The 15,727-nt window shown below is 35.3% G+C and overlaps 1 protein-coding gene across 6 annotated transcripts in view; it reads left to right on the top strand.

The window, feature by feature from the left end:
• Positions 1-15,727, top strand: part of UBR5 (ubiquitin protein ligase E3 component n-recognin 5) — a 152,172-nt gene that overhangs the window by 97,075 nt on the left and 39,370 nt on the right. For all 6 annotated transcript variants that reach the window (XM_008001259.3, XM_008001258.3, XM_008001260.3 and 3 more), the window contains exons 21-33: positions 4,295-4,505; positions 5,422-5,548; positions 9,445-9,596; positions 10,056-10,151; positions 10,634-10,757; positions 11,118-11,215; positions 11,995-12,143; positions 12,616-12,707; positions 13,856-14,002; positions 14,106-14,224; positions 14,308-14,434; positions 14,526-14,655; positions 15,507-15,667. In XM_008001259.3, coding sequence (XP_007999450.1) covers positions 4,295-4,505; positions 5,422-5,548; positions 9,445-9,596; positions 10,056-10,151; positions 10,634-10,757; positions 11,118-11,215; positions 11,995-12,143; positions 12,616-12,707; positions 13,856-14,002; positions 14,106-14,224; positions 14,308-14,434; positions 14,526-14,655; positions 15,507-15,667 — 1,733 coding nt within the window. The remainder of the gene's footprint in view (positions 1-4,294; positions 4,506-5,421; positions 5,549-9,444; positions 9,597-10,055; positions 10,152-10,633; positions 10,758-11,117; positions 11,216-11,994; positions 12,144-12,615; positions 12,708-13,855; positions 14,003-14,105; positions 14,225-14,307; positions 14,435-14,525; positions 14,656-15,506; positions 15,668-15,727) is intronic.

Here is a 15,727-nt window from a genome sequence, read left to right as displayed (position 1 = left end):
TTACATAAACATAGGAAAGGTACAGTAAAAATATGGTCTAAAGGATAAAAAAAGAGGTGCACCTGATAGGGCATTTACCACAAATGAAGGTTAGAAGATTGAAAGTTGCTCTGGGTAAGTCAGTGAGTGAGTGGTAAGTGAATATGAAGGCTTATGTTGTTACTATACACTGCTGTAGACTTTATAAACACTGTACACTTAGGCTACACTAAATTTTTTTAAAACTGTTGATTTGTTTGTAATAATACACTTAAAACACATTGTACACAGTCAGGCACAGTGGATCGTACCTGTAATCCCAGCACTTTGGGAGGCCAAAGCGGGTGGATCACTTAGGCAAGGAGTCTGAGGCCAGCCTGGGCAACATAGCAAAACCCTGTCTCTATAAAAAATACAAAAATTAACCGGGCGTGGTTGTGCCTGTAATTTCAGCTACTTAAGAGGCTCAGGCACGAGAACCGCTTGAACCTGGTAGTTGGAGGTAGAGGTTGCAGTGAGCTGAGATCATGCCACTGCACTCCCGCCTGGGCAACAGAGTGAGACTCTGTCTTAAAACACACACACACACACACACACACACACACACACACACACACACAGTGTAGCCATCTAAAATGTTTTCTTTCCTATATCCTTAAGGTTTTTGTTTTGTTTCGTTTTTGTCAGAGTTTTATTTTCTTTTTTGAAAAAAAAAAAAAAAACAAACTTTTAGGCTTGGGAGTACGTGTGAGCTTTTACTGCAAGATAAACTCATGTACAGGGTTTTTTGTACAGATTGTTACATCACCCAGGTATTAAGCACTTTTTCTATTTTTAAAATTTTTTATTGCCTTTTAAAAAAATGTACAATTTACAGTGCCTTCTTCTGTAATACCTCCTGAAGGACCTGCCTTAGGCTGTTTTAGTTAACTTTAAAAAAAAAAAAATAGAAGAAGTACACTCTAAAATAACCAAAGAAAGTATAGTAAATACTTTAGAAATCAGTGACCTAGTTTTTTTATCATTATCAATACTGTACATAAATTGTATGTACTGTACTTTTATATGATTGGCAGTACAGTAGGTTTGTTTATGCCAGCATTGCCACAAACAGTATGATTTAACGACAGCTATGATGTCACTAGGCAATAGGAATTTTTCAGCTCCATTATAATCTTACAGTACCACAGTCATATATGTGGTCCATCATTGACCATAATGTTTTTATGAAGCACATGACTGTACTAGGTATCTTTTTAAGGTAGAACTAATGCATTTGCTAGTGGCTAAATGTAGGGTATCAAATAGACAAAGCAAGAGGGTTAATGATTTTGGAAGAATGAAGTTGTCATTGAGTTGAAGACTCAATGTAGAGGTAAAGATTCAAGAGTTTGGTTTTAGACATGTGAAGTTTAAGATGTCTCTTCCAATAGAGGAAGTGAATGTGAAGACATTGTAATAGATGTCTCTTCTGGTAGAAGAAGTGAAGGTGAAGGTTCAGGAATTTTGTTTTAGACAGGTGAAATTTAAGTTGTCTATTAGAAGATTATCGACAGATTCCTGAACCAAGAGGAGATGGTGAGTAGAAAGTTAGATGTATACGTCTGACTAACAGAGGAAGGCTCAAGCTGGAGAAGTTTACTTGGGAGTTGTTTTTTTAGAGAAATTATACTGAACAAGATCATAGAGGTTGTGAGGAGAAAAGGTCCAAGGACTGAGCCTTGAGAATAGTCTCAACATTTAAATGTCAGGGTGATAAAGGGGAACCAGCACAAGAGATCGAGAAGGAACATCCACAGGGCTGGAGGAAAGCTAGAATGAGTTGTGTCCTGGAAGTCAAATGAAGAGCACGTGTCAATCAGGATGCTGGGACCAACTGTGTCAAATGATGCAGTAGGTCAGTGAAGTGAATACTGAGTATTGACTGTTGGATTTAGCTCCATCTAGGTCATTGTTGATAGTGGGGATGAAAGCATTGTTAGAGTGAACTTAGGAGAAAATGAGAAGTGAGGAGCTGAAGATAAATACAAACAACTTTTTTGAGCAGTTTTTCTATAAAGGATGGAAATGGAGTTTAATATGGGGGCATATTCACCCTCCATTAGGTTGGAGGTGAACAGTACTTTTTAGAACTGCATTTAAAATAGAGACCCAGACTCATTCTTAGCTTAGGTTTGCTTGTAACCTATTGCACTAGTGGTTTCAAACTAAAGGAGGTGGTGATACAGAGGTAGCTGTGGTCTGAACTTGATGTCTAGAAATAGCCTTCGTATCATTTTAGAATTCTTGATGGGCTACCAATACTGAAAAACCACAGGATTTATATTTAAAATCCAGATTTTCAGTTGCTCTCAAAAGATAGAAGATCTGGTGAAATTGGGCCTTGTAATCTATATCCCAAAAACATTAGACTGGTCTTTACAATTCATTGCAGTTCTCACTACTTAGAGTTTGTTGCTCCAAGTGCTAGTGATGCCATTTAGTATACAGCTTCTGTTATCTCTTTTACACACAGCCTCCTTCACTCATTTATATTACTTCAAGTGTAGGCATTTGATTCTGTGACCTCTTCACTTTGTCAGCATCTGACAGGTAGAGTCATCATCCCACAGGTAGGGATAAGGTGTGTCATCATTAGTCTTTATACCTCAGTGACTAGGGCCTACCACACAGTAGTCCCACAAGAAATTTTTTATCGAACTCACTCTGCCTTTTGCTATAAGAATAAGTGACAGATGTAACATACAATGATGCAGAGTAAACTTTTCTGCTTGTAACACAGCTAAGTAGTATTGATACCCTCAGTGTGAGAGCCCATCTACTACAGTCTGGCAGGTTGGAGATGAGTTTCCTGTAGAGTAGTAGCTGCTTCTGACTAAATAATTGGCTATTGCGTGAAACTAGTGTATATCACAGCAGTGTACCACAAAATATCTTGATTTTAGTTGCCCTTTGAAAGTACTCTGTTCTTTGTTTTCAGGGAGACTTTGTTTGACATTTTCTCTTAACATATTATGTATAAATTTCCCTATGTTTTGGAACGTTTAGTATTAAGCTCTTCGTGTACTGGAGCTTGCTATTGATGAGGTGACTTCAGAGCCATAGTTCCACAATCAAAGTGGCCTATCTCACGTGTGGTTGTTAGTGAAAATAGTTGTTTAAGTGTGTTTTCCTGTGTGGACATCTATTCTCCACCCGCTCTCAAGTTGGGGAGAGGAGAGAGCTTATTTTGACAGTTTTCCAGAAGGTGACAAGTTGTTCAAATGCAGTTTTCTTTTTTCCTTCATACTCCCACATGCTCTTTTCCCACCTGCCTTTTTCTAGTTATAGTTAAAATGAATGACTTTATTTTATAAAACTAAAGCTTTATATTCGGTTCATTAAATATTCCACAACTACAGTTTTCCATTCTGAAAGAATGAACTTCTTGGTATGTTCATGCTATTTGTCAGAAAGCGAATGATATGTTCTATAAATACTTACCAATACCACTGTGTCTTTGTTAATTAAATTACACCTGTCATGATTCCTGCAGAATTGAAGGTTTTGGTTTTCATATAAACTTTAACAGCATAAGAGGGCTGGGTGTAGATTGCACATGCCCAGCACTTTGGGAGGCTGAGGTGGGGCATCACTTGAGCCCAGGAGTTTGAGACCAGCCTGGGCAACATGGCAAGACTCTGCCTCTACAAAAAATAAGCCTGCTGTGGTGGTACATGCCAGCTACATGGGAGGCTGAGGCGGGAGGATTACTTGAGCCCAGGAGTTGATGCTGTAGTGGGCTGTGTTCGCATCACTGCACTGCAGCCTGGATGACAGAGTGAGACGCTGTCTGACACACACACACAAAAGCCTAAGAAGGTGAGAGTAAGCCTGGAATAAAATTTATATCCTTTGCTTAATTGGCTATCATTATTAATAGGGTTCTAATTAGATAGTTATATAACATGAAGTAAAAACCAGGGATTGGCAGACTAGGGCCCAAAGGCCAAATCCAGCCACTCCTATTCATTTATGCATTGTATGTGGCTGCTTTCCCGTTTCAGTTGCAGAGTGAGTTAGTTGAGAAAGCTAAAAATATGTACTTGTCCTTAACATAAAGTTTATCCTCCCTTCTCTATTCCTGTCGATTGTATGTTCTGCTTAAAGTCTACCCTTATAAGTTCTGTTTCTTTTGATAGGCCACCTGAAATTGTCTCTACTTATTTGCAAATCTGATTATATATTATTGCGTTGGCCGTGAGAAATTTTTAATATATGTAATGTGCTACTCAAATTCATTGAGGTTTTTTCCCCCTAATTTGTCTGAGCACAGAAACAAACCTTAATGCAACACATTCTGCGCTGTGACTATGAGGCCTGTCGACAATATCTAATGAATCTTGAGCAAGCGGTTGTTTTAGAGCAGAATCTACAGATGCTACAGACATTCATCAGCCACAGATGTGATGGAAATCGAAATATTTTGCATGCTTGTGTATCAGTTTGCTTTCCAACCAGCAATAAAGAAACTAAAGAAGAAGAGGGTGAGATTAAGAACCATAGCAAGGTCTTTAAAGGGAGTTTTTAGGCAATTTTGAAAATGTAACAGTTGTTAAAGAAAAGCAAATCACTATAAAGATTTGTGTGTCCTTTTTTTTTTTTACTTTCTCGGAAGGTAAAGATGGGTATGTAACAAAATTTTCCACTAGTGTGTTTTTATTGTCTTTAATACTATATGATGTATACAAACTGGATATATAATACTAAATGAACTTTACTGATTTTATAATTGCAGATGACATTTATTACATGAGAATTATTTAGCAAGTTAAGCCAAGTTACATTGAGGCAACTTTTATCTAAATTTTTAGAATATAGAGGAGAAAAATCACTTAATGAGGTGTTATGTTTTTGGAAGGTAAATAAGCTTTTTTTTTTTTTGACATAAACTTTTTAATTGGCTAAATCAAGGCAGAAATTTAGAACAAAGTGTAAATATGTAATTCATAATGTTTTTTTTTTTAATTTTAAATTTGCTGATGATATTCTGGTAGCTACATTTTTGAATAGTGGTTTGCAGGTTTCTGACCTTTCTATCATTATCATTGAATCAGTAAGTATTATACATAATACATAAACTAAGACTGAAATACTGGTAAGTAGGTCTTTTTCTATTTTAATTGTGAAAGCTAAATTTCAGTCTTCTTATTAATGACCTTATTTTTTCCCTTCGTGGATTGAGAAGTAAGGCGGAATAAGGAAATAAATCACATATGAAAGATCTTATAGTTCAATCTGTCTTAAGTGTTAGTTGCTCTAAGGAGGAAAAATTGAACAATTGGTTATCTAATATGTGAATTAGAGTACTAAATATATAGAAATTAGTGTTTAGTGGACTGTACATACTCAGTGTATTAGTTTTAAAACTTAAATTGATCTTAATTTTTTCTCATTTTTCAGAAGCGGAGCGTTCTGAAAGAAATACATTTGCAGAAAGGCTTTCTGCTGTTGAGGCCATTGCAAATGCAATATCAGTTGTCTCAAGTAATGGCCCAGGTAATCGGGCTGGATCGTCAAGTAGCCGAAGGTAATGTGATTTTTACCAGGAAACTTTAATTGGAGGAAAAAACCAAGTACAGAAAGCAGTGTATCTCTTACCTGTCGTGTACATGAATTGGTGGGTCCTTTTTTGTTTCATTTTTGTTCCTCCCAATAACACCCTGGGAAAAATAATCTAACAAATTAAAGTTTAAGGTAGAGCTGGGACACTTAATAAATTTGAGATAATTTAGACAAGTAGTTTAAATTTGTTTCTTTTAATTTGTTCTAAATTCATCATCTTGCTTCCTAGGAAGTTACTGTCTTATTTGAAGAACAAGTAGTATAATAATTGAAGGAATCTTAATCTTTTCAGATTGCTTATTTAGGTCAGTTTCTCAGATATCTTGATCTGGGAAAAAAATGAAAGGCTGATGTGTATTATGAATGTTTGATGTTTAAATTTTCAGGCTGAGTTTTGGGATGGACAAACTTTTATAACACATTAAATATTGCTAGGTATTTGACTAGATAATGAATATAAAGAATTCAGGATATAGTTTTCTTTCTGTAGGAAAAAAATTTATTGTCTGCTTGACAAGATCATTAATGGAAGCACTGCTTACTATGTGCTAATGTGGTAGGTTGCAAAGTCTGCTTAAAATGAAGATTCTCCTTGCCTATTTTCTGTTTCGTAGTTAACTATTCCTTTAAAAATGTGTATTCTTAAATTGGCAACAGGAAGGCTACCAAGTTGATCCAAGTTGATACTTTCCCAGGTTCAAAAACATCCTGAAGTGATATTTATCAAAAAGTATTCGTGGGTGACCAAATTATAATTTGAAACAGTGCAAAAGCGTTATATAGACTAAACAAAATGGAAATTATCACCAGTTTATTTATTCAGGACTATACTAGGCAGACAAAGTGTTTGGTCTAAAGTGGGAAGCAACTTAAATTCTTCATGAAGAAATTAGTGTCTGAATTATTTCAGGTATTTCATTTCCTCAGGGAAATTACAGGTGCAAATCAAGTTGGACTCTGATATGGTTGGTCCAATGCCAGTGCTGCCATCTTTTTTTCATGTCAGGATTATTTTGAAGGCAAAGACTAAAAGGAGCTTCAAGAGTGGGTGATGTGTTGCTCACAGAAATAATTTGCAGAGTAAGCTCCTTTGAGGAATTTGCCGAAGATTTCACTGCAGTGCTCTTAACCAGTTCAAACTCAGGGCTGCTGGTTGAACAGATGAAAGCACAGGAGTCTTATTATCCACGCCGGGCAGTAGGAAGTCCACAGACTGCTTCATTGAAGTGAAACCCTCCTCTAGCCTCCAATGGATTTTCTAGGCGATGCCCCTTGATGAGTATGCAGGCTGGGATTCATGAGCTGTAAGCTCAAAACTGATGCAATTTCAATATTGAATGGAATACTGTTAAATGCCTTCAGATGATGATTTGACTCAGAAGTTTTATTATGTGACTCAATAGTTCCTGAGTACAAAGGGCAGATTTAGTGGAAAGCTTGATTGATGCATCTGATTGCAGGTGTATGTACTCTAGAGATTGTTAATCTGGAAGACACATGACCTTCGCTTTTTTGTCACAGTGTTATGTTTGAACATGACTGGATTCTAAGGCTTCTGTAGCATGGATATAACGTGCTTACAAAGAGGAAATTACATCATCCTTGAATTCTTCCATATTGTCAGAAAATACGATGACTCCAGGCAAGCCTATACGAAGAAATGTCAAAACTCTGAATCTTAGCAGCCAAGGTGGTATCTCCTCAGTATTGTCCTCAGCCACTGAGGATACAGGTGAATCTTCATGAATTGTGTACAACATCTTGAAGAATAATTTTCTTTTTTTGTTTTTTGTTTTTTGTTTTTTAAGAATCTATATGAGGAGCTGGGCATTGTACTTAAAAATGTTCCCAAGACCTAATGAAGAAAAGAGGTTAAGGACAATTTTAAAAATGACAAGGAATGACCCCCTCATTTAATATTGAATTGACTACATCACAGCAACAAAGTTGGGAGTTTGCAAGTTCAAGATGAGACTATGGTCTCAATTTATCTTCATTTATTCTTAATCTGCTTTAAGCTAGAAGTTGGAGAATAGCCCACATGTTTTTTGTTTGGCCTGCGCAATGTTAAATTTTTTTTTTCCTTTAATTTGAATGCCTTTAGATAAGCATGTGTGCCTCTAGCTTGTCACTACCCCCATTTCTTACACCTGACTGCCCTTATTTTACCTTTCTGACCCATTAGCCATTGAGTTTATGACTCTGGTGTAAGCATTCTTGAAAAGGCCAAAACATGCATTTATTTTCAGGTTATTTGTAGTGTCTCCCAATTATTGCTGATTTTTTTTTTCTTTGTGCTTTGAGCAAGACACATTAGGATACCAGGTGTCTGTTGAGCTTAATTAAAATTGTATAGGAGCATCACAGTGTGAACAGTCACCATGGTGTGTGCTGTTACTGGTAAGGAGTCTTCCTTTTCCTCTCGGTGATGTCTTTGGACAGGGAAGTGACCTGGACTGAAACAGTCACTGTGCCATGCTCCCATCCACATTATAAAAACTCTTAAACTCCAATTTCTAAATTGGAAAAAAGAAGATATTGATACTATAAAAGAATTAACTATAGTTATTTTTTAATAGTGAATACTATAATGGCAAATATATTATTTGAGACAGTAACATTTACATTGCAGAATCTTCTAGAGTGTTTTTATTCCAAAAAAAGTCATAAATAAGTCTTATAAAATAGATATGTTCCTGAACATAGCCTCTAAAAGTAATTTTTGTGAATGCCTTTTTAAAAAAAGTTCCTTATAAAATTAAAAATGTATTGATATGGAAAAACACACTTATCCTCAATTAAATAACAATTGCAATTAGAGATTTAAACATTAATAAAACTTGAAATTATTTCTAGATGTATTATGCGTATCTAGTAAGGTGTTAGGTCTTTCACATGAGAATGTCATGTCTGAGATTAATTCTACACGGGAGAATGAAGTCCCTTATGTGTTGTCTGGCCCTCAACATGAAATTTTTACTCTTTATCCATTTACAAGCTCTAAAATTGTGACTGAGTGAAGGGATTTGCCTTTTGTGCTCTCTCTTAAATCATTGTTAGTTCTAAATGTATTAATTTTGTAGCCGTTGTAAGGTTTTATTCAAAGGTAAAGTATAGATTTTCATACAGGTAGTTCCCACTTCCCCTAACGAGTTCTGTGTTTGTGATTATTTCTTTTTCTTTTTAGTGATGTGTACACCTGTACAGTATTTTTTTTTTTTTATAGCAGGAGGAAAAAAAATCATGCCCACACATTAATCTAACAACACATTTTATAAACTCTAGTTTCATTCATTCATTTCTTTGGGATGCAAGTTATACTGTTAAAAATTCTTTTTTTGTGTGTAAAACTCTAAATTGGTGTTTGTTTTAAAACTACTCATTGCGTGGATATTAGTTCAGTTGCTTTTGAGATTATAAAAGGGATTTAGTGTTGAACAATACTGGTTTTGTGCTAATCAGTATGATTGCTGATGTCTACTATTAAACTTAATTATTACTGATTATAAATGGGGGATAGAAACTTTTCGTTTTAATGTTTAGCTGTTCTTTTATCTGAACTGTATGAAAGATTATTTCTAATCTTACTTCACCGCAGCTTTCGTTCCCTGTGCTTAAGTTTGTGTGGGAGCTTAATATAGTGACTTTAGTGCTGAACGGTGTACTAGGAGCCCCCAGTTTTATTTCTATCCCTCACTGACTTATTCTGTGATTCCAGAATTGGCATTTGTACTTCACTTCCCTTGCCTGGAGTGCTTGCTTGTAGGACATACTTTCATCTTCTCAGATGAGAAGTTCTGTACACCATTTCATTATGTGTAGATATGGTAGTGAGCTCTGATTTTGTTCATGTTCTTTTAGTTTGAGATTACGGGAAATGATGAGACGTTCGTTGAGAGCAGCTGGTTTGGGTAGACATGAAGCTGGAGCTTCATCCAGTGACCACCAGGATCCAGTTTCACCCCCCATAGCTCCCCCTAGTTGGGTTCCTGACCCTCCTGCGATGGATCCTGGTAAGAGCTGTTATTTAATTTCATTTAGTGTTTAACAAAAAGAGCAGGTCATGAAAGGAAATAATTTTAACATTTTAAAGGGATATGTAGAAATTTGAGAGATTTGAAAGTAGTATGATGAATATTATAACTAATTTAGCTATAAAAATTAGATTTAAGGTATTTATATTTTAAAAATTAAAATTCCAGAACTCTTGTCAGGTGTTCCACTTTTACTGAAATATTAATTTCTGTACCGGTAAGAAGCTCAATAATCCCTTTATTAGTAATTTATCAAGATAGGTCAATAGATTTGCCTAGTGGATTCCTTCTCTTATAGTTTGGAAAAGAAGTTTCCACTTAAACTCTATCCAGTTTGACCTTTGGCTTGCAGAGAAAAGCCTTAAGGCCAGTTAAGAGAACATGTTAGGAATATGTTGCCTATAATGATATACATCCTACTGTTCTGTTTACTGAAAGATGGTGACATTGATTTTATCCTGGCCCCCGCTGTGGGATCTCTTACCACAGCAGCGACCGGTACTGGTCAAGGACCAAGCACCTCCACTATTCCAGGTAAGAATCTGTACTCTTTGTCTGCCTAGTCTTCTGGAAGAAAAAAGGACACAGTTTGGATATAGGGGTCTACAGATCTACACTTTATCTCACAGAGACTTTTCTTTGCTTGAAAAACATCTAATTCTCTGAATTACCTTCCATCTGTCAGTGCAAATATGTGGTGTCTATGTACATACATTTAGAAATCAGATGAGATTTGTAAAATGTTGTTCATAAGTTTAAATTCTTTGTGATGAAGTTAATTTATTACTGATACTAGAATATTGTTCTGGTGGCTTATATGCCTGATATATTATTCCAGGATATTCTTAAAAAAAAAAATTGTAACTGCTCCTTGCAGAGCAGGGCTAGCTACCCCATAGGCAGTGTGCCCTATTTTCTATGTGCTTATGTACCCCATAGGCAGAGTAGCCCAGAATATTCATTTACTGTGTCTTCTTCATTCTTGTTTTGTACCAAATGGATCTGCTTAATTACAGGTCCTTCCACAGAGCCATCTGTAGTAGAATCCAAGGATCGAAAGGCGAATGCTCATTTTATATTAAAATTGTTATGTGACAGTGTGGTTCTCCAGCCCTATCTACGAGAACTTCTTTCTGCCAAGTAAGAGGTTTTGATATATTTTTCATATGAAGATTTAGCTTAGCTTAGCTTTTACTATTAAAGTTTATCTTCTGACACTATATGGACAACAGTTATGTAAATTTAAAACAATTTATGAGAATCCAGCATGATATTCCCTCTACTACTAAGCTCTGTTGAGTGAAAGAGACCGTCTCAGTATCATGTAGTGTACACTAAATGAATACAAACTGGCTTTTATGTTAGCTTGATTGAGTTGTATATTTATATGTGAAAGACTAAAACAAAATTTAGGTTTTTGTTTTATCATGAACATTTATTTTATCAGGAAGGAAAATAAGTAGTAATTAATATTTTTACATATAATTTTTCTTATTTTAGGGATGCAAGAGGGATGACCCCATTTATGTCAGCTGTAAGTGGCCGAGCTTATCCTGCTGCAATTACCATCTTGGAAACTGCTCAGAAAATTGCAAAAGGTAATTTATTTCAGATCCTAAATGAGTTACATATTTTTCAGTTTGGATAGATTCTCTTCGGTACACATATTATAATTATTCAGACTGAATTTCCATATATGTAAATGATACAATTGGTTGGAAACGATCAAGATTTGTGTGTGTGTGAAATTCATGTGTTATCATTCTTTCTTGAAGTGTACTGTATCTTCCAACTTTCCATCAAAATACAGCTAATATAAATTTATTGATTTAAAAATACTCCATAATGAACAGTGTAAAATCTTTGGAAAATAAGATGGGTTATTCATAGAACCTCTTGGTAGTTAATTGGTGTTAAGTGATATAACTTTACAGAATAATAGACAAATGTCTTGTTATTTCTGACTTAGAATTCCTACTAAATAGAAAGCATTAAGGAATATCAATTCTTACCTTCCAGCCTTTGAAAGATTAAAGTAGTTATCTTTTTAAAATACTGATAGTTTATGAGATGGTCTATAATTTGCTAAATAGAGCCAGGACTTGAGTCTTAACCGCCTGAAACAGAGCTAAGGATTCAGATGGCTGATGTATAGTGTGTTTATGGGCGTCATATGTGGGCATGATATAATTATGCTTTACATTGTTCCAGAGTTAGTTAGATTTCTTTGCATGTCATCTTTGTATATCACTTTTTAAAATTGATATATAATTTCTGGTTTATACTATGTGTATGCTAAGGCCTTCCATTTGAAGACGTTGGATGGCTAATTAAGTCCTTTGCTGCAAGATGAACTGATGTGTTCTTGCTTTTTTAGCTGAAGTATCCTCAAGTGAAAAAGAGGAAGATGTATTCATGGGAATGGTTTGCCCATCAGGTACCAACCCTGATGACTCTCCTTTATATGTCTTATGTTGTAATGACACTTGCAGTTTTACATGGACTGGAGCAGAGCACATTAACCAGGTAAGTTATTTTTACATTTTCCTGTATTAATCATATCTTTGTGTCTTTTTTCCCTATGACTATCACTAGACTTACAGTTTTCAGCTTTGGAATTGTTAAGTCTGATATGAAGAAAGTTGATTTAATTCCTAAGTAAATGAGGCAGAAGAGCTGATTGCTCAGTTAAATATGGCATACCATGAAAAGTGGAAATTTTCACTGGGTAGTATAATCTGATCCGCAAATCTTGATACAGATTTTATAACTACAGTGCCTTTTTGGGGATGATACAAATTATTTTTTTCAACTGGTAATATTTCTATTTGTATAATATTATAAACTGTGTATTTGCTGTAGCCTTTTAAAAGTCCTAGTTTTCCAAAGCACAATAATTTTGAGATTGAATTGTTTTAGAAAATACCAGAAATGATAATTATGATGAGATATACGCATACTTATAATTATTCCTTTAAAAGTACACTCTTAATTTTAGGATATTTTTGAGTGTCGAACTTGTGGCTTGCTGGAGTCACTTTGTTGTTGTACGGAATGTGCAAGGGTTTGTCATAAAGGTCATGATTGCAAGTGAGTACAATTCTAGTTTTCTTTAGTTTAATATTATAAACTGTTTAGATTTATATTGCTGTATGGAAATAATCGATAGTCATGTTTTAATTTAGAAAGCATGAGGTTATGTTTCTCTTGTTTAAGTCAGTTTATGTATAATAATGTGATTCTTGATTTAAACTATACTGTGAAATATTTGGTTTCTTTGCTAGTTCTAACATTGCCCTCCTTAAATAAAAGTAGGTGATTATACATTGTAACTAGGATCAGATTAGTATTTTGAGAAATATATCTACAGAATGTTCCCGAGTGTATTATGCAGCAGAGGTCTCAGGTGCCCTGTAGTAGGGTATACTAGGAGAAAATTGCCATAGGCCTGGAGGGAATCATGGTGAATGTTTGGACTGTGTCTTTCTTAAACTAAATGCAACAATCTTTCATTCAGCAACAGTTACCACAACTAGTTTTGTTGGTTTTCACAGACCTGAGAAGCAATGAAATACCTAGCACTAACATCTGTGGTGTTTTAGGATTATGGATAGGGACTTCAGTATAAATGGCTACAAATGTTATAATAGAGAATTGGACTGTAAAAACCATCTACCATACCATTAAGTAATTGTATAGGACAAGTGAAAAATTTTAATAGATATTGCATTGCTTATTTATAATTTTTGTTAAAAGAATTCTGGTTGGTATTTTTGTCTTCCTTATTTTAAGCACCTAAAAGTGTGATAATCTGTTGTTATTGATTGTTTGCCAAGGGTACTAGATGCCAGGGTGGTGGTGGTGAATAGTCCTGACAGTGTTCCCAATCCTATCAGAGGCCACAAGCAAGAAATATCTGCCCATAGAGTTATAGGGTTCATTAGGTCATATGGGAGGACCACTTGAACTGGACTGGAGTGGTGGGGAATTAGGGAAGAAATTCCAAAAGTGGCTATACCTTAGAGTACCTCTTCTCATAGGAATTCTGTGTTGGTTTATAGATGTCATTACTACCAAGTAATCCTTTTGTTATATAAGCTTTGACAGTTATACTTTGCATTTAGGAATTAACAAGGGCTCTCTCTGGTTTCAGTGAGTTATACCTTCATAATGTCAACATAAACCTTTGTATGTTTAAAAACTTTCAGTTTTTGTACTTGTGTATAAATTCTCTGTAGACTCAAACGGACATCACCAACAGCCTACTGTGATTGTTGGGAGAAATGTAAATGTAAAACTCTTATTGCTGGACAGAAATCGGCTCGTCTTGATCTACTTTATCGCTTGCTCACTGCTACTAATCTGGTTACTCTGCCAAACAGCAGGCAAGTAGGATTTTTAGGACTTACAATAAGTTAAATCAGAAGAGCGCAGCATACCTGAGTAGCTTTTCGGCCTCCCTTCTCACGACAACATTCTATTTTGCAGGGGAGAGCACCTCTTACTGTTCTTAGTACAGACAGTCGCAAGGCAGACGGTGGAGCATTGCCAGTACAGACCACCTCGAATCAGGGAAGATCGTAACCGAAAAACAGCCAGTCCTGAAGGTGAGTAAATTAGACATTTATGACACTTGTGGGAAGCAATATGTTTTATTTTTGTTTTGATCACTATTTCTTTTTCATTTTAGATTCAGATATGCCTGATCATGATTTAGAGCCTCCAAGATTTGCCCAGCTTGCATTGGAGCGTGTTCTACAGGACTGGAATGCCTTGAAATCTATGATTATGTTTGGGTCGCAGGAGAATAAAGACCCGTACGTATTCATTAAAACCTTTTTAGCTTTATGTATTTCCTACATTAGTGTAGACCTTTTACAGTTCATTCTGTTTTTCCTCCTCCTCAAGTCTTAGTGCCAGCAGTAGAATAGGCCATCTTTTGCCAGAGGAGCAAGTATACCTCAATCAGCAAAGTGGCACAATTCGACTGGACTGTTTCACTCATTGCCTTATAGTTAAGTGTACAGCAGATATTTTGGTAAGTTCTTTGAATGTGTATTGCAAGTACCTGAAAAGTATGCTTTTAAAGTACTCTTCTTTGCTGTGAAACTAGGAAAGAATTTAAACCTCAAGATCCAGTGCTAATGAGGTTATGGTAATAACATACTCAGATAGGGATGGGGTGGGATTGCATCTCTTCTTCTCTCTGGAAAGCCATAAAACTGTCAGTGCCCTCAGAACCTGTCATAAAGAAATTTACGATATGAGAAAAATAAAGGCATGTCACAGAATAATGTAAAATTTAAAAACAGAAAAATACTTTTATCAGCCCAATAATAACGTAATCTTGAATCAAATTATAACCTGACCACTTACTGGAATGTGATGCAGTAATTTAAAAATAAATCTTATTGTAAATAACATTAAAAACAACAACCAAACTATGAAAATTGGGTGTTTTCTGTAGCTAATATTTATACAAGAAACTACGCACAGAAAAGAGACTAGAAAGTAACAGTGGTTCCGTGAGGGAGAGATGGGATTATGAATTTATTCATATCAACAGTTGAGTCTGCCTTGCTGTTTTGGAAAGTGCCCCAGACTGAGTTAAACATATTCTTCCTCTGATTTGATACATTTGGTATTGTTCTTCTAAATACTAGTTGATATACCGAGGACTATGGGACAAAACATAAGAAATCATACATTTAGGAATCACTATATGTCAAGCACATTGGCAGGTATATTTCATAAATTGACCTTATAAATGTTTTGGTTAAATTTGTTTTGAGGTTTTATTATGAAATGTTAATGCTTAAAAAACGTTAGAACTTATAAACATCGTATGAAATATCTTAACATTAATAGAGTGAATATAATTTTGTAAAGCTTTTAGATACTCTACTAGGTACACTAGTGAAAGAACTCCAAAACAAATACACACCTGGACGTAGAGAAGAAGCTATTGCTGTGACAATGAGGTTTCTACGTTCAGTGGCAAGAGTTTTTGTCATTCTGAGTGTGGAAATGGCTTCATCCAAAAAGAAAAAGTAAGGCATCCTTTTTGATTTTGGCTTGGATACCATTTTCACACTGTTTTTGTGATAGTG

The sequence above is a fragment of the Chlorocebus sabaeus genome, chromosome 8 (genome assembly GCF_047675955.1).
Source record: "Chlorocebus sabaeus isolate Y175 chromosome 8, mChlSab1.0.hap1, whole genome shotgun sequence".
Classification (NCBI taxonomy): domain Eukaryota; kingdom Metazoa; phylum Chordata; class Mammalia; order Primates; family Cercopithecidae; genus Chlorocebus; species Chlorocebus sabaeus.
The sequence above is the reverse complement of the archived record's forward strand: the minus strand, read 5'-3'. Positions and strand labels throughout refer to the sequence as shown.